Source organism: Halyomorpha halys, unplaced genomic scaffold, assembly GCF_000696795.3.
Source record: "Halyomorpha halys isolate HHAL.00 unplaced genomic scaffold, Hhal_1.1 Scaffold115.1, whole genome shotgun sequence".
Classification (NCBI taxonomy): domain Eukaryota; kingdom Metazoa; phylum Arthropoda; class Insecta; order Hemiptera; family Pentatomidae; genus Halyomorpha; species Halyomorpha halys.
The window spans coordinates 993291-1017762 of record NW_027106332.1 but is presented as its reverse complement, the minus strand read 5'-3'; the positions used below and the strand labels follow the sequence as shown (position 1 = coordinate 1017762).

Below are 24472 nucleotides of genomic sequence, written 5' to 3'. Positions count from 1 at the left end.
TGATTATACCATGTATGTGTAATTTATATATGTCCGATTATGGATTGATAAGTATGCTGTGTGAGATAACAACCTAATGTATTTAGGCAGCATAGATAAATAAATAAAGTATTTCTCTCTCACATTTAACTAGCTTCAATTTTAGAGATAATAGACATTCAAATGTGTAATAGCTCCATGATATTTATCAAAATAAATTTACAAAATGTTGATTTCAGATGAATTAAAAATGGAAAAGTAAGAAATAACTCGAATTTTGAGTTTTGATATGTGATTTTGTATTTTTCTTTTCTTCAAAAATTTTGGTACCAGATCTTACCAATCAAATAGAAAATTTTATGATATTTTCAAATCACCTTTCAAAAATATGGTATCCTTTCCTAAACTATTCACTAATAATATTCTGGTTATCACTATTCAATAGATTTGTTACCTAGGACATCTAGATGAGTCACTTATATAGAATCCTCAAATAAGACAGAAACAAGAAACTACTTGTCATTTCCAACAACTTCAACATTTACTAAACAAAAATCCTAAACTTTCAATAGATTGTTAAATTCAACACACATAAATAAATGGTCAGATGTAAATATAGCGTACATAAAAGGTGGCATTGGTCCTGGTTTAGTCAGGTTGAACACATGCTGTGAATAGAGGATTAAAATACTTTTCAAGTAGTTCAGAAATATAATATATCAACAAGACCACTTCCAATGACTTTTAAAATTAAATCCATTTTTACAAAAAGTATATAAATTACCATTGACTAAGCTAAAAATTGCATTTCTTTAAACATTAATCATTGAAATGTGAAATAATGCTGGATATGTTTATTTCGCAATATCTATTTGTTTTTTTGATAGAAAAACATTTAGATTTGAGACAGTAAAAACAATAACTAATAAAAATGTATCCAGAAAGTCGTTGCTAGACCACCTAATTTAAATTAGACAAGGAAATGCAGTTAAATTTTTATTTGAGACAATTTTACCTGTATCCTATTTCAGATGATGATCGAGCATCACTGGGTAACAGGTACTCAAATCGTTCAACATCAGGCACAGGTCTTTGTCGATTGAATTTTTTGACTGAAACTAAAAATTAAAGTTAAAAAAATAACGCATAAAACTAAACAATGGTGATATAAAAATCCATACAATACAATCATTTAATAAAAAAATGTTTAAAATATGATTATAGCAAGATTAAATCAAATATAGGTATCAGACTTCAATGAGCATAGATAAAATAATCCTTAGATTTAACATAACAACATAGGATTCTCTCAAATAATTATTTTTTTTTTTTGTATTTATACCAATAATTAATAAATACTTTTTAATTATACTTATTAATAAGTTGTTCAATATTTTCTCAGAACTAATAAAGTAATTCCTCTCAGTTGATAATCTGCAGTTTCATAAATCTGCAAGCTATAAGTTTTAAAACCTTCCAACAAATATGGATACAAACTTTTTCAAACTAATTTCATCTCACCAATCTAAAACTAGTAAACATTTATAAAGAGATTATAGTATATCATCCTAGTAATTAGATAAAATCACCCACCAACCATTTTGAGTAACATATAAAAACATTACAGCACTGATCTAGAATAATCAATAATACAAGTATAAATATTTAAAATAGTGCTTTTTGTAGGTATCTATGTATATTTTATAGGTATTCTATAATTTTACATTAAATATACAATTTTTAAATATCACATAGCAAGAAACTATCTAAATATGAAGCAGGTTACATTATCGATTAATTATAAATAGAGCTTTTCAGTAAACACAAACTCTGGTGATTTTTTTTTTGAAGAATTTTTTATTTATATTTTTTTTTTATAATTTTAAAATAAAAAGAATTTTTTATATAATTCTCTTCTGAGATTCCATTCTCTTTTACAGTGAGAATATCAGTATGCTAGCATGAACAGACATTCATTATTCATAGCAGTGGTCAGACAGATATATGGAAGAAATTACCTAGATTTCTTCTTTTATTAAATTAGTTTTTAACCTATTGTATATTGATACAATGCCCTGTTCGGGGAGCAGTGGTGGTCTCCGTGATCTCTATGGATGCCACTGGAGATGGCAAAAAAATGTACGTCAAGGACGAGTGGCAGGATCAGAAAGGTATGGTACTGGGCAAGACATTATAAATTGACAATAACTTCCCAAGCTTGCCTACATTTACGCAGACAAACAAGGAGATGGAAAAAGAACAGGACAAACAAGATCCTCCCCTACAAACAATTGATAAAATTTGTACAATCTGTGGGCTAACTTTTAAGGGTGATAAAGGTCTTGGAACCCATACAGCAAAGAAGCATCCCAGGGAGGCAAACAACAAAACATTAAGGGGCTTACTAAGCATTGTAAGAGATAATGAAGTCGGAGAGGGTGAGATGGACCATATCAAATTAGAAATAAGTAAATGGTCGGCTCTCATTCAGGATATTATGAAAGTAAAAAATTTTAACTCTGCGAATTTCAACAAAGCAGTAGGCGATTTCTTGTGTTTTCTTAAAAATATTAACACCGAACTGCCGGGCCCACAGCATCCTGTCATTAAATTTTGTAAAATGAGAAAAAAGAAAAAAACCGAAATACCAACAAGAGTGCGGGGAAAGTATCGAATCTGCAGAGAGCTAATAAGGCAGACAGAAGCCATCATCAGGAGGAGTACCACAATGAGTTAGCTCAATACAATTATTATAACTAGAGGAAAAAAGTGGTACAGAACATAATGAACGCTGACACTCCCAAGCAGTGCCCATTAAAGATAGCCGACATTCAAAAACATTTTAGAAGCCTCTTTAAAAAAGAGAATCTTTGCAAACGTGAGGATTATGAGAAATACGCCCAGATGCCAAATCTGATGTCCATTGATATTCAGGAGGTGAATAAGGCTATTAGGTCAACACACTGGACTCATCGCCAGGGCCAATCGGTGTATTGGTCCGCACAATAAAATACTTTGATATAACACACATCATTAAATATATTGTGGAGATCATGCTGAAGGTGGGGTATGTACCAGAGCCTCTACACCAAGGGCACATAATATTGGTTTATAAGAGAAAAGAAGACTCAAAAAATATTTCCTCCTGGAGGCCAATAATGATATACTCGATTGTGCGCTGAATCATTGAACAGGTTCTGGATTACGAATTGAGAAAACAGATCACCTTCAGCAAAAATCAAAGAGGCTTCATGAAAGGACTGCCGGGAACACATGTAAGTGCTAGAATCATAAAAAATGTTAAAAATAGGAAAAAAGATTGCGCGGTGGTTTTTCTCGACGTTGTTGGCACAATGTTTGTCATAGACACATAGTGAGCTCGCTGAAGGCAAGAGGTGTGTCACCTGACCTCACAATTCTGATCGTGGCTCTCCTAACCACAAATAAAATCAAGGTTAATATACGAGCCCATATAACTAACCAGATCAGTATCTTGCGAGGAGTGCCTCTCGGCGAGCCCTTGTCGCCTTCGCATCAACCTAGCCACCCATTATTTGTACCACGAGCTCTGTGATCAGGATTTCTCAAATAAATTTGGATATGAACTAAAAGAGTGTTGGTGAGAACTCTCACAGGGTTCACGGACAATCAGGCTGTAATGGAGCCTGTAACTCAGGGGTTCTGCGTAAAGAATTATAAATAGTTTCCAGAGGCTGCTTGCGGAGATTGGTTTGACAATAAATCCAAAAAAAAGTGTGGGTATCATGATGGACAAAGAAGAGTTGCGGTAAACAAAGCTCTCCCTAGAGAATACAGAGCTCATCTAAACAGCAAAAGCCGACGAAACCACCAAATATCTGGGATGTACATTCTTCCACTTATTTGGAAAAGAAGTGGTGACAAAGTTAAATAATAATCTTGATAAATTAGTGATCTTATGCTTGCTCAAACCGGAAAAAAAGATCAATGTTGTCAAACAATACTTGTTCCCAGGCCTTACTTACCCTCTCCAGACTGCGCCCCTTCCAAAGATATGTTCTGCGATATTGGAGGGTATTGAAACCAATATCTGCAGGAGTATCAAGGCCATCATCGGGCACCCTGCAAACACCTCATCGGTGATGTTTGCACTTAGGAGGTATTGAGGACTGGGTCTGATCTGCTACCAATGGAAGGCTCCTCTGTAGCATTAGTCCATTGCCCAGCGAATGTCAAATGTTCCAGATGTCCTATTCCAGTCTATATTTAATTACGAAGCCGAAATCGTGGAATGTGCTAGAAGACTGGGTGTGGATCAGGGCTACCAAAGGGTGAGAGCTCTACAGCAGTCGTTACATGAGAATCCTTTTGAAGAACGGGCCAATTGCAGGTGGCAGTGGCAGGGTATTGGTTTTCACCATTTCAAAGAGACCCCGAAAGCTAATAGATATGTGTGTAAGAAGCAGATACTTTCGGAGTCAGAATGGGCGAACGCCCTGAAACTAAATATCAACTATGCACCCCTGTGTGGAGCTAGTGGACAGAAAGGAAAAGTTGGGTCCCTCTGTCACAAATGTGGCAGGGAGTCTGAAACACTAGCTCCACCATGAGCTGAAAATGACCCAATAACTCCCTGCTTATAACACACTGACACCTCAGGGCAAAGAAGAATTGATGAAGTTCCTTGGAAAGACTTCACCAGCTTCGATGAGGTTTAATGTGTTGACACAGACGGATCCGTAAGATACCGTACAGATTCTCTGGTATGCTGTGTATTTTGGCAACCCAATGTATTTGGGCAGCATGACTCTGTTATTATTTATTTATTTTTTGTGAGTCCTGCCATGTACTAGTGATCTCTTAACATTGCATAATTAAATTAAACTTTATACTTTCACTAATGTACATATGGTTAGGCATTACTTCATGGAGGGCAAAGGCTGAGTGCCGGCTCATTATTTTCTTCGCATGGTTTTCATTGCCTTCTAGACATCTCTTCCAATCTTAACCTCTTAAGGACAACTGTGGTGAATCTCTTCACTGCGTTCCAATGCTGGTCTGAGGGCAGCATATGCCTCACTACTTTTTCTGGTGTGATGCTCTCCTCACACAATCTCGACAATTCGCTTCTTTCCTTAGCAAAGCAAATGCAAGCAAAAAACACGTGCTCCTTAATAGTCAGGTATGCAGGGCATTCTGCAGTGTTGTCCAGTTTGAAATGGTACTGGTAGGCTCTAAAGCATCCATGTCCTGTCAACAATTGAGTTACATAGAAATCCACCTCACCATGCCAGTGATCATACCATAAACTAACATCGGGTATTAGCCTCTTGGAATCTGCAGCCTACCAATGCTGTTGCCACTGACCGATGGTTATTTTCCGCTCGTCTTCTCTCATTCACAGTGCCTGCTTCTTTCTTCAACAAAAAGTTCCAAAGGCCAATCACACCGCCTCATAGGAAACTATTTGCAAAGCACTTACTGTCCTTAAGGAAACTCCACGATAAATGGAAACCATCTGCTTCCTGTTTGATTTTGTAAACATCACTTCTTTCCAAATCGGAGCTGCATATAACATAATTGAGAAGAAAACAGAAGCAAGAAGCCTTCTGTGACTCTCCCTACTACCTCCAATATTTGGCATAAGGCATGACATTAAGGATGCTACTTTAGCAGATTTGGCACTGATATATTCCGTGTGAAGATTAAAGTAGAGATGTGGGGGGCGAATAGGTAGGGCAACAGGACTAGAGAGAGAGATGGGTGTGGGTATCTCCCCCACTCTTTGCGGATGAATCAGGCCACAGGGCCCTACTCACTGTCTGAGGATTCCCAGTCCTCCCTATCCCTGCCAACGCCCACTGTCACCGCGTGGTGCTCCCTGGGGAGTCCGATGGGACTTGCGAACGACAGAGGCGGGATTCCGTCATGCCTGTCAATATGACAATCATGGTGGACCCTTTAAACACCCAAGCTAGCTGTAGGGAACTCGACCTGAGGCTGAAGGGCAGAGGGGGTATAAAAATATACTATCTCTTATCAACCCACTTGGGGCACCTGACGCACCCCACATTGTATTTAATGCCCACTGCAGGAAGAGGGGGTAGAACCTGCAGTGCCTAAGAACCCCCATACTCATGGGAACAAAATGAATGATAACAATCTTTATTAGATTTATCCCTTTCCAGATGAGGAGGACTCGTCCCCCTCAGATATTTCGGACCTCGCAGAGCCAGCAGTGGAACTGCCAGGGGATGTTCTGAGCTTACTTGCCACGATTGTGGAAGAGATGAGTGATGAGGAACCTCAGCAGGGGAAAGGGGGAAGTGGAAACACTGCCCCCAGACCTCAGTCTAGAAGAAGAAATAGCAGAGGATTAGGCATAATGAGGAGAAGGCGGTGTGTAATCACTTAAGCCACAGTGGAACTACAGGAGACTGAGAGTGTTCTGGGCCCAGCAACCATGGTTGACAGGGAACAGAGCTCTACAGGACCTGGTTCTGCTGCGGAGAGCGAGTCAAGGACCGTGGATTGGACATGAGATATGGGGAGACCTTCAGGTTTATCAGCTTCGGCTGATAGGGACCAGAACTCATCGGGACCCAGGCCATCCATAAGGGCTAGTAGGAGGCATGGGGTCAGTTCTCAGAATATCGAAGGTCAACAGGACACCTCCACCTATGATGTTAGGAACTGGAACCCTTCGGGACCTGGAACGACCAGGAGAGTTGATACGAGGCGGGTGGGGCAGTCTCAGGACACTGAAGAACAACCGGGCCCATCAGCCTCTGTTGATTCCTGTGACCGGAATTATACAAGACCGAGAACCTCCACCAAGAAGAGGATAAGGTCCTCCCCAGGACTTCTGCACCTACGGCAAAGAGGCCTAGGGGAAGTGGTCCAACCACTCTAACACAGTGGAATGTAGCAGGGTTGCCATCATTCCTGACAGCTATCCTTCTGTCCAGCTCACTTGTGAGCAGAGTGATGAGGTGCAGGCACGCCTGATCAGGATCATGGGAGTTGTCTACTGACTACCGAGTAGAGAAGACGTGTTTAGTGTGATACAGAGCTTTCGTAGTGTGTTTAAAGTGGTTGTAGGGATATTTATGAAAACAGGAATGTGCCAAAACGTTAAAAGAGGAGTGGTACAGTGCTGTGTGAAAATTGAAGAAATTACATCGAACAGTTTCAACGAAATTTTGGAAAGAGTGGGACCACGAGGTGGTTTTTACCCCACGTGACCTTAAAAAAGTCATGGAATCACATTGTGCAGTGGACAGTCGTGTAGAGCGCATACCTACTGAAGAGAACGAATACCTACACAACCCCAATCGGAGGATCCTAGGATAAGTTATTCAATTTTAAAGTTTAAAGTGAAATAGTGTGTTGGTGTGAGGTGCCTAGAGTGGCTGGAGTGGTTGGAGCAGTGTCACGCCATGCACCTTGCCCAAAGGGGGAAGGTGTATTATCAACAGAAGTTAAAAGATTCCTTCCGGGGCCTATATCATGGCCGGAAAAGAGGAGAACATGATAAAAATCCTGGAAACTTTAACAGTGGATGACGAAAGAAGTGGGCCTTCAACGAATAATGAGGAGACTTGGTCGCGGACAAACTTAGGACTCTCGTCCGAAAGGTTGGCATCATGGTAATTCAGGAACCATGTTGTCGCAACAATGTGGTTACAGGGTTTGGTGTGGCGTTGAGGATGTCCGCTTTGGGCAGTGGTGAGAGGAGGCCTAGAGTGGCGATTGTAATAGTTAATCCTTCCCTCGACGTTATGGAACTGAAGCAATTCACCACAGCAGATCAGACGGTATGTTACATGAGGTGGGGAAGGATCTCTTTCGCCCTTGTTTCGTCGTACATGCCGCCTAGAAGGAACAATGAAGATATCAACTATAGTATTGGTGCTGTGGAGGCTGTCGTACTCAATTATAATAATGTGATAGTCTGTTCCGACACCAACTCAAGGAGCACGGCCTGGGGCTTGGTTCGCACAGATGCCAGAGGGAGGCTGATGGAAGAGAGCGTGGCTAGTCGGCTCGTCATTATGAATGAGCCCTCTGGCCCCACGTTCGTGTGTGCGAGGGGCCAGAGTTGGATAGACATGACACTGGCCAGACACGAGCTCTGACCATCGGGTCTTAGCCTTCAGTGTAGTGGAGGAGGCAGGTGGAACCCTAGCGGAGGAAAGGGGCTTTGTGACCCGATTGGAGAACTGGAGAGCCTTCTCCAGTGAACTGGAGGGGATATTGGTGAATAGAGAATGGGAGGAGGTAGCGCCGATGGACGAAGAGTCAGGAATTTACCATAGAGTGGCAACCCTGATGGGCGCCATGCGGCCAATATTACCCTTCAGCATCGCAGGGCGAGAGCACGTCCACTCCCATGGTGGACGCCGGCCCTGACGCAGCTGAAGAGAGAGTACTATAGGACCAGGCGCAGGTACCAGGAGTGCAGATAAAGAGAAGAGAGCGGCACTCTGAGAGGAAAGCAAGCATAGGTATAGGGTATACCGAAACAGCATGCGTCTCCAGAAGAAGAAGTCCTGGGACGAGTTCATCGTCGAGGAGTCGGAGAAGAATCCCTGGGGCATTCCGTACAGGGTGGCGCTAGGCAAGGTGAAGCCAATACAAATGATGGCTGCCATCAAAGTTGGAGGAGCCCAGGCAACCACCCTGGAAGTAACGGCAATGATCTATATCGATTATAGATACCCCAGGGATGATATGTCCCAGGACACTGCAGAGGAGAGTATGGTGAGACGCACCACGTCATACCCACCAGGTATGACCAGTGCCCACCATGGGACTTATGGGACCTACGTCTTGCCGTGGACAGGCAGAGGATTGCGAGGGCTCCGGGACTCGACGCCTTGGACGCTGCAATCCTCAGGAACAGTGCCCCATATATCGAGGAGGAGCTATTGGAAATCTTCAACGAGTGCTTAGATAGGGGGTACTTTCCGAGCAGGTGGAGGATTGCAGACTTGAGACAGCTCTACAAAGGGGGAGGCAAGGATAAGGAATTGCCGAAGGCCTATCGGCCCATATGCCTCGTCCCTGTTATCAGCAAGGTCCTGGAGCATATGATAGTGCATAGCCTCAGACCAGTCCTCAGTGCTGCGAGTCACCCACGGCAATACGGCTCGACCCATGGCAATGGAACAACAGATGTTGAGAGTGCATGAGGATGTAGAAGGGAGGACGGAGAAATATGTCTTGATGATACACTTCGACATATCGACCGCCTTCGATAGTGTTTGGTGGCCACACGTACTCCAGCGGTTGCAGGAGTTCGACACCCCCAGCAACTTATACTCCCTCGTGAGTAGTTACCTTAGTAACAGGAGTGTGAAGATCAGGGATAGCTATTCCGAGGTCGGGAGAAGGATCGAGAGAGGCTGCCCGCAGGGTTCGGTTCTCGGCCTGGCCCTTTGGAAGTTGGTGTTCGATGAGTTGTTGGGGAAACTAGAAGATAGAGGGTTCCTTGCCACGGCCTATGTCGACGACCTGGCAGTCATTGTGGCCGGGAATAGCAGAGCCAGATTGAAGAACAAAGCAGAGTCTGGTTGGAGACTGGTGCATGAGGAAAAGGTTGAGTATGGCCGCAGCTAAGACTCAGGCAATACTCCTAAAAAGCTTCACGGAGAGGGCTCACCCTATCACTCTGGACATACAGAGAGAGAAGGTGAGGCCGGGTGAGGATGAGGAGAGGCTTCGACGCCACCCTTGGTATACCTGAGGAATAGGGTGACTTAACGGGCTGAGCAGTATAGGAGCACCTTCTGTGGCCTCAGATACCCCGCTATGATGACTATTTAGAAAGGAGTGGTCTTGGGTATCCTGTGGTACGCATCTCCTGCGTGGAGTTGAACCCTCACGCGGGAGCAGAAGAAGAGACTGGCCACTACATAATGACTGGCTCTGCTGAGGGTCACGAAGGCGTATAGGATGGTGTCGCATGAGGCAGCGCAGGTGCTGGCCCTGGACCTCATCCTCAAGAAGGATGCTACGAAGTATGATGTGAAGAGTCGATTGAGGAGTGGAATGGACGGTGGCGGACAAGTGAAAGGGTGCGATGCTGAGGAAATTCTTCCCTACCGTCCACTCAAGATTGAGAGCAGGATGGGTCATCCCAGACTATTGGGTCTCGCAAGTCCTGACAGGACACAGGGGATTCCAGGGAAAGCTGCAAAGCTTCAGAAAAAACATAATAATATTGGACTGCACCGCGATGGAAGGACACCATGCCAGGTTGACGAGAATAACTGGGATCTTCGCCCTCGCCGAGTCGGACTTCCCTCTCCTGATGGAAGAGGAGAACTACCCGTACTTCAGGGAATTCATCTACGGGTGGAGAGAGGTGGTCGGGCCAACTCACTTTACATTGGGAAGGGCTCCATCACCCGGGGTTGGCAAGCCACCAATGGAAGATGACGAAAAGGACAGCGAAGAAGCAGGATGAGACCAGGAGGGCTGGACTAGGCTGTGTACTGGAGATGAAAACCGGACGGATGCGGACCAGGCGTGTTGGACGTACCTGACGGATGCTGAGGGATAAGGTGTTGCCCCATCTTAAAGCACTCAACCGAGTGCTGGGCTGCACCACGTTTTTAAAATAATTGTCCCCAAAAATTAAATGGTTCCACCAAATAATTTTGTATATAATTATGAAAATAAAGTTTAAAAAAAAAAGATGTTTATTCGCAGCAGTAGCAAGCGCAATCATAACGCACTACCCCACTGTTGCTGAAACCCCGTATGGCAGCAATGCCGGGAAGGAGGAACAAAAAAAAAAGATCAGGATCATGGACAAGCAGGCACAGGGGGGTGCACACCTCGAGTATATTACTCGAGAATATTACTTGGCTGGTGAGCTCATGGAGGTGGAGAGTGTTGCTTTGACTTCTCGTGCTGGCATGATTGGGATGGCAGCCCACCGCGCTGGAGCGAGAAGACCTGGAAGGCAAACCATGGGTAGATCTAGAGCGCAGGCTGAGCGGATCCGGAGGGCAGGCAGCATGTGGATCTGAAGGATGGGCTGCTGGTGGACCCAGAAGGCTAGTGGTGGCGAGCGATCCTGGAGGTCTGGCTGCTGTGGGCGCGTCCGCTGCTCTTAGGTCCTCCGCTGAGGCAGGGTCCTGGGGCAGTGGTGTCTCACTGCTCCCACCGGGGGCCCACTGGCAGTTGAGGACTAAAGATGAGGATGAGGCTGCTGCAAGTGAACCTGCATCACTGCATGCAATGTTTTACAGCAGTATGTAAGGTAAGGACATTGATATTATTTTAATTCAAGAACCTTGCTTATATAAAGGCAGGATCAGTGGGCATGCGGGAGTACAGCATTATTTCTGTGCCAATACATGCCAGAACCTGTATCCTGTATAAGAGTAAACTCAAGATGATGCCTCTATGGCACTTATCTTATTGAGGGACTTGGCAGCAGCAAAGTTGGCCCTCAAAGAGGGAACCCTGGCTGGGAAGGATGAAGTCGTGGCCTCCATGGACACCAACCCTAATCATTGACTCTGGGGGAGCACAAACACCAACCAGAGAGGTGAGTCTCTTTTAGAGTATCTTTTAGGGCATGACTTAAAGGTTCTCAACAGAGGTAGCAAAGCTACCTTCATCAATAGGGTGAGGGCGGAAGTCATAGATATAACCATAGCCAATCATCGAGCAGGTCCAATGATGAAAAACTGACACGTCTCAGACGAAGAGTCATGCTCAGACCATTGGTACATCAAATATGACTTGTCAACATGTGACATGATCCGAGTCAGTTTACAGGAATCCAAAGTTGACGAATTGGGATTCCTACTGTACTCGACACGAGGAAGAGGTCAAGAGTTGTCCAGGAACCATCAGGAACACTTGGCAGCTTGTAATATAATAATATCCTAAAACTGATAATAACAGTGTATGTAGGATCCAATCCAACAGGAATATGACCTAGTGAAATGAGGAATTGGCTACGCTGAGAGGACTCACAAGGAGGCTCTCCAAAAGAACAGGCTGTTGGGACACATAAAAGTGTACTAACTACTACAATAAGACTGTGAGGAAGGCCAAAAGAGGGGCATGGAGGAGATTTTGCAATGACATTAATGATGCTCCCTCCATGTTCAGAATTAATAGGATTCTATCCAGAGGCTCTGAAAGGAGAGTACTGGGTGCTGTTGGGATGGAAGGGGGGTTCACCAATTCTGAAGTGGGAACCCAGGAGGCTCTGGCACGCTCACTCTTCCCTGGGTGTGTACTGATAGAAGAAAATGACGTAAATCCCACTATAGAGCTACATTTGTAGTAGAGACAAGTGGGTCGAGGCAAATAGGATTGTCAACTCTGGCAAGGTTGAGTAGGCAATTAGATCTTTCTCACCTTTTAAATCAGCCAGTACGGATGGAATCTTTCCGGCCTTATTACAAGAAGGTTTAGCGGTCTTGAACCATTAGCATTGCTAAGGGGGACTTTAGCACTGAGTCACATTCCATGTTGGAGAGTGTCGAAGGTGTCCTATATACCTAAACTAAGGAAAGCGTCTTATGACAACCCCAAGGCTTACAGACCTATCTGTCTGACATTCTTCTTAATGAAGATACTTGAGAAAGTTTTAGACAGACATATTAGGGAAACTACGCTGGTAGAGAGAACACTACACAGCGCTCAATTTGGCTATCAATCCAGGAAATCCTGTGAGGATGCTTTACATCACTTAGTATCCAGGATTGAAAAGAGTTTGGCCTATAAGGAGATTATGGCTGGTGTCTTTATTGACATTGATGGTGCCTTTGATCGTACTCCTTATAGAAACATGGCAAGATTGGCATGCTTCATGATAACGGGTGTCATAAGCACTACTCCTTCTGCAGCGATGGAGGTTCTTCTGAACATACCGCCACTGCACATAAAGATTGAGACTCAAGCACTTAGTTCCGCATAACGCTTGCAAAGTTAGGAACGAACTACCATTCCCTAACCTATGAGGGACATGGAAGATTGTTCAGGAGGATCAATGAAGATGGGATCCTGGCTATGCACTCTGATCATCAGGTGAAGAAGTATAGGGACACCTATATTGCCTAATCAAGGCATATCCATCTCATCAGGAAAGCACATCACAGTATTCCAGGCTGAGGTGTTTGCAATAAATGTCTGTGCCCAGAATTTAATAAAAGAGGGCACAAGGGATAAGCTAATTACGATTTTTACGGATAGTCAGGTAGTCATTTATGCGCTGGGTAACTATGTAACCCGCTCTAAATTGGTGGAGGAGTGTAAGGCTAACTTAAACTCTCTCTCCTTGGCCAACAAGGTGCGGGTGGAATAGGTGCCTGGACACAAAGGCATTAAAAGTAATGAGCGAGCGAACTACTTAGCAAGGAAAGGATCTGGGTCCACTCCATTTACATCTGATCTCATATGTGGAATTAGTCTCAGCCATGCGAAGAGGCACATCAAAATGATTGCTGGAAGTAAGGCTGGGTTACTCTGGAGAAATACCAGAGGAATGGAACAACCAAAAATGTTCCTCAAGGGACCCTGCCCGAAAAGAAGTAATTGTCTTCTTAACATGGATAGGAGAATTTTAAGATGGGTGACAGGTCTATACATGGGACTCTGTCAGCTAAATAAGCATCTCTATAATATGAGATTGATAGAGTCCCCTATCTGCAGGTTCTGCAGGAAGAATGAAGAGACTGCCTACCACATCATTTATAGATGTGATGTAGTAGCAAGAACACGATTCCTCATCTTTGGTAAGGATCATATCTTGGACCCCAAACTTTGCGAGACAGTGGATCCTTACACAGTGCCCAGATTTGTAAAGGCAATTGGCCTGTTTTGAGTAGAGGAGGGATGGCGTACAAGGCCCTCTGTGGCCGCCGTGCTTCTTTGCCAGGAAAAAAAAAAAGCAGAGATGTGTATCGATCATGACTCCGAGGTATTTTATGCAAGGCTGGGAACGAATTTTGTGCCTACCCACTGTGACAATGATGAACTCAGTTTGCTTCCTGCAAGTGACTAGGAGAACCTCGGTCTTGTGATCTGTAAGTTGTAGGCCAACCAAAGACAGCCAGCCTCAGACCATAGCAACAGCCTAGTTAGCGATGAGGGTAACTTCTCCCAAGTACTTTGCTGCCAATACTACTGCAAAGTCATCTGGAATTGTTAATTTGAAAATTGTGTCGTACATGACGTTCCATACAAGAGGCCTTACTACAGAGCCCTATGGGACACCACTAGTCACCTTGTATCTCCTTTGGTCAATGTCTGAAAGATTAAACAGAACTCTATCTTTTAAGTAGTCTGTAGGGCATCTAATATACAGGTCTATCATGTAGTGTTAAAAGCATTCTCAACATCTAGAGTAATGATTGCTGCATAACACTTAGCACCTCTTCTCCACCTTGTTCCTGTGTATTGCTGTACAGGCTATCTTGACTACCAATCCAATAGCATCTACTGTGGATTGCTCTTTATGAAACCCATATTGAGCCCATGAGAGGCCATTTACACCCTCCATGAGCTCTTGCAGCCTGAGGGAAAGGATTTTCTCAAATAAAAAAATGAAAAATTAAAATACAGAGTAGGAACAATTTTTTAGAATGGTTTAATAATCAATCAACCAAAAGTAAATACACAATGTAAATTAATTTAATATGAAATATAATTTTAATCATTTTACAAATGCTTTTCTACTCTCTAAAGATTAAAATCTTAATTAATAAGTCACTTTTTAATCCAAACTTGGATCACTAAGAATGACTATGGTAAAATTTAAAAATCAAAGTAACTTACTAATATATTTAATTAATACAGTTGTTTCAACTAACAGTTCAACTGATATCACACCAATCATCAAATATCGTAGCAGTAACTCATACTTGATATCAAAGTAAGAAGGATAAAAATGATATGTTTTACTTAAAACTCCCACAACAGCGAGTAGAAGAGAAGAAACTAAAAAAATAAATAAGATTATTTTTTTAAAAACATTACTTAAACTCAAACCAGATATTATTAGGTTACTTACAAAAAGAAGGTACAGCAAATAAAATGGATACAATTTTGTGCATTTTTTTGTAAAATACAAAATAACCACCTAATTTTAAGTGCTGATGACTTGACAAATAATTAAAATTAAAAACCTGAAAAAAAAAAAAGTAATACAATAATTTATATAAACCTAATTCAGTGAGAATCATCCTACAAAAGAAAATGAATATATAATCAAAATAACAATCTAACTAGAACAAAAAAAAAAAAAGATTCAGACAACCTTGCCACTAATGGTAAAAAAAAAAAAAAATCAATTTGTTTGATTTAATTTAAAAAAAACCTCATAAACATCTCTAAAGGAGACAAGGCCAACCAAATCAGATATCATTACTTTGTCAAACACACAAATCTATACAGCAGACTACTAATTCTTTATTCAAGCACCTACTCAGTTGTCCTACTGGTTTTCAAAGATCCTGTTCTAGACCTATTTTTTCAGAAAAGATCCTTAGGTATATTTACTAAGAATAAAGCTAATTCACTTCTGCATAAAAGGCTTTATACTATTGAACAAACAAAAGAGTGTGTGTTCAATTAATTCAATGCTCCTATCCAACTTAATGATAAGAGGAAACCCACAACAAAACTTACTTTTAAGGTTGATTTCACATTCTCTATATTTTTTAAATCAAACATATTGTTTTGAAACATTTCCCCTGTTGTTTTTTATCATTATATCAATTATTCTGTTTTATTTTCTCTAGAAGTAAAATTTATTTACCTGATATTTCATTGTAACTTTACAAGAGACGTCCACAGAAACTGATGTCCTGATAAAAAAAACACTGATTAATGTATTTCTTCCTCTTGTTATGGGCGTTTTCATAGTTGCAGCACTTCATAAAGTGCTTAATCTCAACTCTTTTCTTTTTATCTTGCCTCTGAATATATTATATATACCTATTCTATGAGTCATACAGCACAAACCTCATTGACATGGTTAGGTCTCTTCATAATTTCAATGCTTTCCCCAAAAAATCCTATTTTAGCAAATTCCAGCAATTTTATACTTAAATAGGAATGATTGACAACAGTACAGTAGAGAACTGAATCCTGTAGTTTTTAACATCCCTGCAGTCTAAGGTACAACAGACATCTTTTTGCTAATTTTCCCAAAATTTTTAAAGTTAAACTTTGTATCTTTTTATTTTAGCCCTGTGAAGACCTACATTCTGAGTTGACAAATTAGTAATTGATAAATTGTTGAAAACTATTTTTGTACTTTTTGAGTGCACTATCTTCTTCTAATTCACATATGGTCATTCACTTATACATAATATGATTCAAAAGCAATGGGGCCGGAAAATGATACATAGTTTGTATCTTTATTTTAGCCCTGAGGAAGACCTACACTGTAGGTCAAAACGTTGGCAATTAATAAATAGTTGAAAACTATTCGTCATTGCAGCCCTGACCATCTCCTTAAAACCCCCCATTTATTGAAATCTGCATTTTCCAACCTCAAAGTATTCAGCAAGGTTTTTTTCACCACTGACCTAAATGTATTTAGTTATGGGTTCATTTATTACAAGACTGCAGCCTTCTTCAAAGCTGATTATAACCTCTAGTAGGGAATGCTTTGATCCAGTAATAATGTTCATATTATCTATTTATCCTACTATTTCACCCAGTTGACTGAAGATGGTCTCGTAAGTAAACCTCGATTTCAAAATCCCTTATGGCTAATTCTTCTGCTGAATTGAATAATAGGCAAGCCAATACACACCCCTGTCTTATACTTAAATTCTTCAAAAAAATCTTTGCCTATCCCCACAAGGAATTATCTAATTTATAAGGAATGAAAAGATTTAATAAAGATAACTGTTCATCATCATCCTAAAAGGATTTTTAGGGATTAAAAGTATTTCTAAAGAAAAAACAAAAAAATTTTATACACAACATACCACTCCATTTTCTTACTTTTCCAAAACTGTTTGGATTCTTTGGCTGACCAAGTTTTATTTGTTTCTTCCAAAATGGTTTATCCTTAACCTTACTCTCAAAAATGGCAATGTTTTATAGTAACTGTATTTTTTTAAAGTATCCAGTTGATTAAAAAATCAATCAAGACATAAAATATACTTACAAAAGAAATAGCCCAAAATGTTGCTTGAGACAACATATAATCCTTGAAGTCTGTCATCGGAAGAGCTAATACAATACACACTGATAACTGAAAAAAAAAATTCTATGAAACCTGTAGTATTAATTTCATTCATAATCTCCTTTACAGGAACTAAAGTCTATTTTAAGAAGATGGTCAGGGTTGCGGTCAAAAGTGAAAGCAACCCTGACCATCTTCTTATATATCAATTTTTACGATCAACTATATATACATATATAAAGTCTATTTTATTCAGTGATAATGCTTTTGGTTAAAAAATAGAAAAAACTTACCTATAAAACTAGACAACATCCAAAACTTTTCGAACGATATTTTACAACTGCAAGGTGGCCTTACAAGGGTATTTCATGCTGATTTCAAATATAATTTTAGTTTTCTGTATTAAGGAAAATTTTTATCCAAAGCACTTCTAAAATTATTTAAGTTTGAATTAAAGTATGTGTGTTTTGTACCCCTACATAAAATTATAACACATTGCATTAGAGTAGACTATGGTATATTCTCATTTTAAAAATGCTGCTATGACAATTTAACTCCTCTTTACCACTAATTTCACCAATTCAAGTTCTTTCTAATGTAAGTTCAAACTCATCTTCTTTGATTGTCTCCCTTCAACAGCAATGTCTTTTTGTATGAAACAGTAATAAGCCATCATATATGCATTACACCTTCCTTGCTAGCCTTATTTACAGAGGAGGAAACAGTAACTTACAAGATTAAATAAGTGGTACATTTGTTATGTTCTGTGAACTGACTTGCTGGTTTTTATGTTTGGACCAGTCTCTTACCATACCATAGTGGCCATTGTAATTCAGGGAGTGACAACTACACCTTAGCAACCTCATAACTGCAATGGCACCAGTTTGATTACAAAGTATGCATAATATACATTTCTAACAGCACTATTAGTGTCCTTTCTCTTTTTTGCAATTATACAACTACCACAAATAAGAAACAAAATCTTTGGGAATTTGTTTCTAAAGAAGCTACATAAACTATACATGAAACCTTGAATAGAATTTACAGCACTATGGCATTTTAACAATGTACTAAGTTCCATGCCTAATAGCTAACAGAGTATAATAAAATATCCTTACCACAATAAAATATCCTTTCCTCCTGATAAAAGATCCCTTTGTGGAAGTTAAATTAAAATAAAAAATTGGTTCACTTTATTGGCAAAACAACTATAAATGATTAAAAAAATAAATAAAAATAATTACAGATCTGAAATCAGCACGAAAAACTTTTTACCTCTGTCACCCGGTTTTCAGTCACTCTGTTCATAAAATGCCCTCCAATACACTCTTACAAATGAAATTTTTAGACTAAAAGGTGATTAGGACATACTAAAAGGAAGCAAAACACACATGGTGTCCTCCTTTATTTTGTTCTTTAACCGTTTCACTTGGTTCAAAGATGTAAATGAGAATGAAAAATTTTATTACTGTTCACACCCTAGTACTCAACAAAATCAATACTGATAATACTTAAAATCTGTATATTACATAGTTTCGTAGTATTTTAGGACCTCTTTACGTACAAGCTATATTTGTTTTGTTTTTTGTGAAGCTTCTCTGGAGTGTAAAAATGAAAACTGGATGACTTAGCTCTCCCTGAGTAGTCACTCCCTAGCCTCAATGGAAATTCTCAAAGGAGTAGGGAGTGACCAGGATGGCAATGGAGAGAAAAGTATATCATTTTCTTTCAATATTCACTATTAAGATCCCTTACCTTTGACTAGTGGGATTATCGTTTGGTAGTTCAGGACACTGATGTTTGAGGAATTAATGAACAAAGCATTACTAACCTTCTTTCATATCCTAAATTTCAGAAAAAAGAGAAGAATGCTATTTTCATCTCCCACCCAAAATGAAGTGAAACAGCAGTTCATGTAATGAGTCTCTACAAGCCAGTTTGGTATTTTTCCTCATTTTTTTTTTTTTTTTTTCTTGAAGTCATGGGAGTATTTTTCTCAATTAAGTCAGTTCACCTATATAAAAAAAATAGTACTAAAAGCTTCTAATAGTTCCTTTAGATCCTGATTAAACATATGATGTTTGCTAACTTATTAGTGCCAATGTTTCGGCCAAAATTTCAGACCTTTACAAGAGCAACGGACAAAAACAAAAAATAACAAGCATAATGATTAAAAGGAAGTACAAAATAACAAGAAACATAAGAAGATAACAGATAATATAGGTACATCAGTAATATTAAAGAAAATGTATAATGTACTATTATAAGAATAATGAACTATAATAACATCAAAATTAGGAATGAAAGAAGAAAAAGATATAACATAGATATGAAAATAAACTAAGCAAATAAATATACAAATTGAAGAAATATAAAAAAAAAATAATAAAATAGAAAAAACTTTTATGTGATTATTAAATATTTAAGTAGAATAATAAAACTAAAGAAGTGAATATAAAGTTACATTCACTTTATTCATTAAAAAGTAATGGAGAATATAACCTAATGAAGTGAGGGAAGAAAAAAGAATAAGAAAATAATAGAAACATATTAGAAAAAGATAGTTAATAATAGAAACATACTGTCTGGAGCTAGGTTCCAACACCAAGTAAACTACCACATTAGCAAATCGTGAATAACAGAAATATGTTTAAAAAATTCATTCGCGGAAATGCTTGTAGACAGCACATGAACTAAAGTAAAAATAAAACTGTAAACTAAACTAAATCTAAATAGGAAATAAGATCTAAGTGAAAAATATTAAAAATAAGTAGCTGATAAATAAACTTTAATGGAATAAGAATTGAACAATTTAAAGGGAAGCTTTGTGAAGTGATCAGTAAACACATATAAAGGCGGGAATAGTCTGAAGCTCATAACTTTAAAAGGACATATATAATAATTAATAATGAAAGGAGTCGTAAAAAAAAAAAAAAAAAAACGGAATAAAATTTAACGGTGTAGTAATAAATTACTACATTCTTAAATTTATTAAGTAATTTATTTAGTTTTTACTTATTGTGTATTCTTCACTGACCACACTCCCAAACATCTTCCCTTCATATATTGTCCACAGTCAACTATTAACTCATCATACAGCAGCTATTAAATTGGTTATTATAGGGAAATGATGCTTAAAAATTGCAGTTCATCCAAAAGACAGTTAAGATATGGCTGGTTAAGAGGGATTCAACTGTAAATAATAATATATAATTGCAAAGAATCAGATAAATACACACTGGAGTTAAAGAAAAACTAGTTTTATTAGTTTTGTTATTATACCACTACACCTGATTGTATTCAATTTCTGTGATAAAAAGAGTGGAGACCTGACATTAAATTGGTGATAGTTACAGTGAAGCACTAGTAGAAACCTTAAGATATTAAAAGGAAAAGGTAGCATTTCATTGATTAATAAGGTATTAGGTACTCTAGGTTAACAAACTAGTAGACCAATTCCCAAAATAAGGATGTGAAATGCCACATAAAGGATATTCACTACTTTACATATCAACTACAAGAGTTTAAACTGAAATATAAAGGAAAAAATGAAAATATTCTACAAAAAAAAAACTGAATAAATGCAGAGAGAATCACTTCCTAGTCAGAAAAAGGTTCCTATAACTCAGAAACTACCTCATCCTGATATCTGATACTGACAACCAGCATTTATAAAGAATAATTAAATAGAAACTTCCATATATTCCTGATAATATCAAGAAGAAATGCAAATTCACACATCAACAAACATTCAGTTCTTGAAAATATGAGCAAAGCTAATGTTGATCCTTGGAAAAATTACTGAAAAAAATATAAAATTATACTGGACTGGCAGAAAATAAATGAAAGGATTGACAAATGCAGGATTCACAGCGCCACGAAAATAATATATAATGCTATAGATACAGATACTACAGTAAATTATGTGAATGTAAGATAAATAGATATAGGTAGATACCAATATCAACTTACCGTTAAAAATAAATGGGTAACAGCAAGCCAAACTGTCCTTAATGGTATAAACCTATTTAAATTAAAACTAGCGGTATCACTGTACGAAGCATCAAGCCTTGATAACATTTTAGGACCAAAAATTACTATATTTATGTCAACTTCCAAAGGTTATCTTATGAAAACTTCCTGAAGTAAACAAGCTGTATATTACGAAGCGTTCAAAAATATAAACAAAGTTGTTTTAACGTAAAATACCACTCCCAATTTAATGTTATCATCAATGCAATATTTTAATGCCCAAACTAAGACAAATAAAGTAATCCTTAAAACTTCGGTAAGCTTCATCACTATATTTTTTTAATAAAACTAATGTGCCGCAACTTGTGGAAAACATCAATAGCTAATTCAACAATTATCTCTTAAAATGTAGTTATGTCTCAGTAAAAGGCATTAATCTAATATAAGATAAAGATATTAAAACTGAAATGCGAAAAAGTGGCCTCATGCCACTATTTTTAACTGATTTTCAATCAATTCATCTCCACATACCTATTTTTAGAACAAAGGTTCTAATATACAAAACAAGCTCAAATAGTGCAAACTTCAAAACTCATTCATACAGAATGCTACAAATTAATATAGGCCTGAAATCTGCTAAAAAGGATTTATTGGTGAGTTTGTGTGTCCCTTTTGAGCAAATTTAGCGAGCGGAAGTCAATACTAAATTATATACAAATAATAATAGTATAATTAGAAATTTTGAATATTTCCCCGATGGAACTTTTGTACACTGTCACCAGAATAAACTATAGACTATAAGAAACACATATGGAATATTCATCTTCAAAATTATCATTATAATATGATTCTCTTCTACCGTTGTGCACTGTGAGGATGCCCTCTGTAGAGTTTTAATCCAGCCTTTCTGTTCCAATCCAGTCCTCGTATCCTAAATGCCTCCTATTCACCTTTGTCCCAGTTGACGTGAGATCTTCTTGGTTGTTGTTTCTCAAATCGCATCTCATAGGTCATCCTCGAGGTTCTTTCTGCCTTCTTTAGGAGGTCCCAAAACCGTCTGACTTTATTTTAATCTAGGGTGGCTTCTACAGGCAGTATCATGTGGTTTGATCTTATTGTAGTGTACTTTAGTTTGGCTTCCGAATAAAAATGAGGCCACTACTATTTGAGATGTGTTCAAAAATGAATAAGTAAGTTTAGTGGCAGAAACTATTGAAGAACAGACATAATGAATGAATATGTTAAGGCTCCATCGATTGTTGACGTTGAACAGGTTGCGGCGGCTGATCCTATTGATGTTGATTAAAACAAGATGGATTTGCCTTTATAAATCAATATATGTGCACGAAAAAGCTTGTCAACATGTTTGGGATAGAAGTAGAAAACTTTATGCTGACACTCGTGGATGACTGCCAACCCACAGAAATTTTAACTAATGGTTTAGATAATTATTTTCCATACCCAGAGATTTGATATATTTTTCAACTGCCACAAGGCTCCATGCTTCCTATGGTATCTCAAGTGTTGAACAATGGATAACATTAATGGAATTCGAAAGGTGGATACACACTATGAAGATAATCGAATCCAGTTCCAAGAAAGTTCCAAATTTACACCAACGCCGATTATGCCAGAGGTTCAGTGGCAAAGTTTATCCATTGTATTCTTCTTTCGTTATGGCGAAGGTATTGTTGCTTAGTGATCAGAATGGTATAGCAGTTTGTGTGACGGAAACGGAATTTATAACTGCGAGTTAATCAGAGATAGAAGCAATATAACTGTCTTGTTTGAATGGTTCTTGAATTGGCACCAACGGTGTTCCTGCGCTGGTGATGAATAAATCGAGCGTTATTTGGCTTATCGAACACCTCAATTTCAAAGTTGTGTTGGTGCATCGATGTTCAGTATAAGTTCGTGAAGAGAGATTAACAGGATAACGACCTGCTTATGTAGTAGATATCCAGCGAAGATCGATCTTCACGAAAGGCTAATCGAAATCACGCTTTGGGAGGCTGAGGTTAATTTCTAAAAGTGTAGATAATACAACACTTTTTGTTAAATTATCTATAGCTTGAATAGAATAGGAATGTTGAGATCTATTGTTTATTTCATTTGAACAGGCCTACTAATATTATTTTTAAAAAAACTTTAGCTGTTAGTACCTTTTGTGTGCTATCTCATATAATCATTTAATGTGCTTTAATTAATAAAACATCATTAATGGAGATAGTATTGAATTTATTTTATTTATTGAATAGTATCCAAATCAATTATGAGAGCGATATTCACGAAAGGCTTGTCGAAACAACGCTTTGGGAGACTGTGAAGGAGGCTGGGGTTAATTTCCAAAAAGTTTTGTATTATTTAGGATTGAATAGAAGAGAATTGTAAAAATCGATTGTTTATATAATTTAAATAGGCCTATTAATATTATTTTTAAAAAATCTCAGCTGTTCTTAGTTTTTGTGTGCTATCACTAATAATCATCTAACGTCCTTTAATTAATAAAAGATCATTTATCTGGTTAGTAATTCAATAAATTCTTATTACATAGTATTTTAATAAATTATTAGACGAACTCTAGGCGAGTCATTTGATTAAATGAATTTGCCCTGTTATAAAATATGCTTTGATTAATAAAACGTCATTAATGCGGTTAGTAATTCAATAAATGTTCATTGAATAGTACTTTAATTAACTATTGTACGAAGACTAGGCGAGTAATTTAAATAAGTCAATTTGTCCTATTGTGATTTGAAATGTGTTTCGATTAATAAAAACATCAATTATGCAATTAGTAGTTCAATAAATTTTTATTAAATAGTATTTTGATTAACTATTAGATGAAGACTAGGCGAGTCAATTGATTACGCCTATTTGCCTTATGATGATTTGAAATGTGCTTTGATTTATAAAACATCATTAATGCAGTTAGCAATTAAATAAATGTTTATTAAATTGTATTTTAATTAATTATTAGACGAAGACTGGGCAAGTCATTTGATTAATTCAATTTGCCCTATTATGATTTGAAATATTTGTTGGGTAAGATAAAATATTTTAAAAATTAACTGAAAAAAAATGTTTTAACTTTAATATATTTTTACAATAAGTAAAATAACATATGTATGCATACAGCGATGATATAACTCTCATCTTCGACTCTTCGGTTATAGTCTGTGGTTATATATGGGAATATTTAATTTATTAATTTTAAGAGTTCATGTGTAATATTCTACTGTAAATTATCAGTTTATTTTATTAAAACATTAAATATGTTATTTTATATTCTATAATTACGATATTTTAGTTTATAATGTAGTACGTTGACAACTGTCTCGTAATTTAGAAAGCATTGTATCTTGTTTT

The 24472-nt window shown here is 38.0% G+C and overlaps 1 protein-coding gene across 3 annotated transcripts in view; it reads right to left on the bottom strand.

The window, feature by feature from the left end:
- The window catches only part of LOC106677955 (transmembrane protein 192), a 33008-nt gene extending 11400 nt beyond the window's left edge, over positions 1–21608 (bottom strand). The window contains exons 1-6 of one of the 3 annotated variants that reach the window (XM_014416181.3): positions 21104–21608; positions 18963–19145; positions 17114–17200; positions 15002–15116; positions 14767–14928; positions 995–1097 (exon numbers count right to left, since the gene is read on the bottom strand). In XM_014416181.3, the coding sequence (XP_014271667.1) occupies positions 995–1097; positions 14767–14928; positions 15002–15116; positions 17114–17170 (437 nt within the window). In that variant the 5' untranslated portion in view covers positions 17171–17200; positions 18963–19145; positions 21104–21608. Of the gene's footprint in view, positions 1–994; positions 1098–14766; positions 14929–15001; positions 15117–17113; positions 17201–17424; positions 18943–18962; positions 19146–21103 lie in introns of those variants that run through there. The other 2 variants (XM_014416180.3, XM_014416182.3) reach the window with 2 other exon arrangements.
- Positions 21609–24472: the final 2864 nt, after the last annotated feature.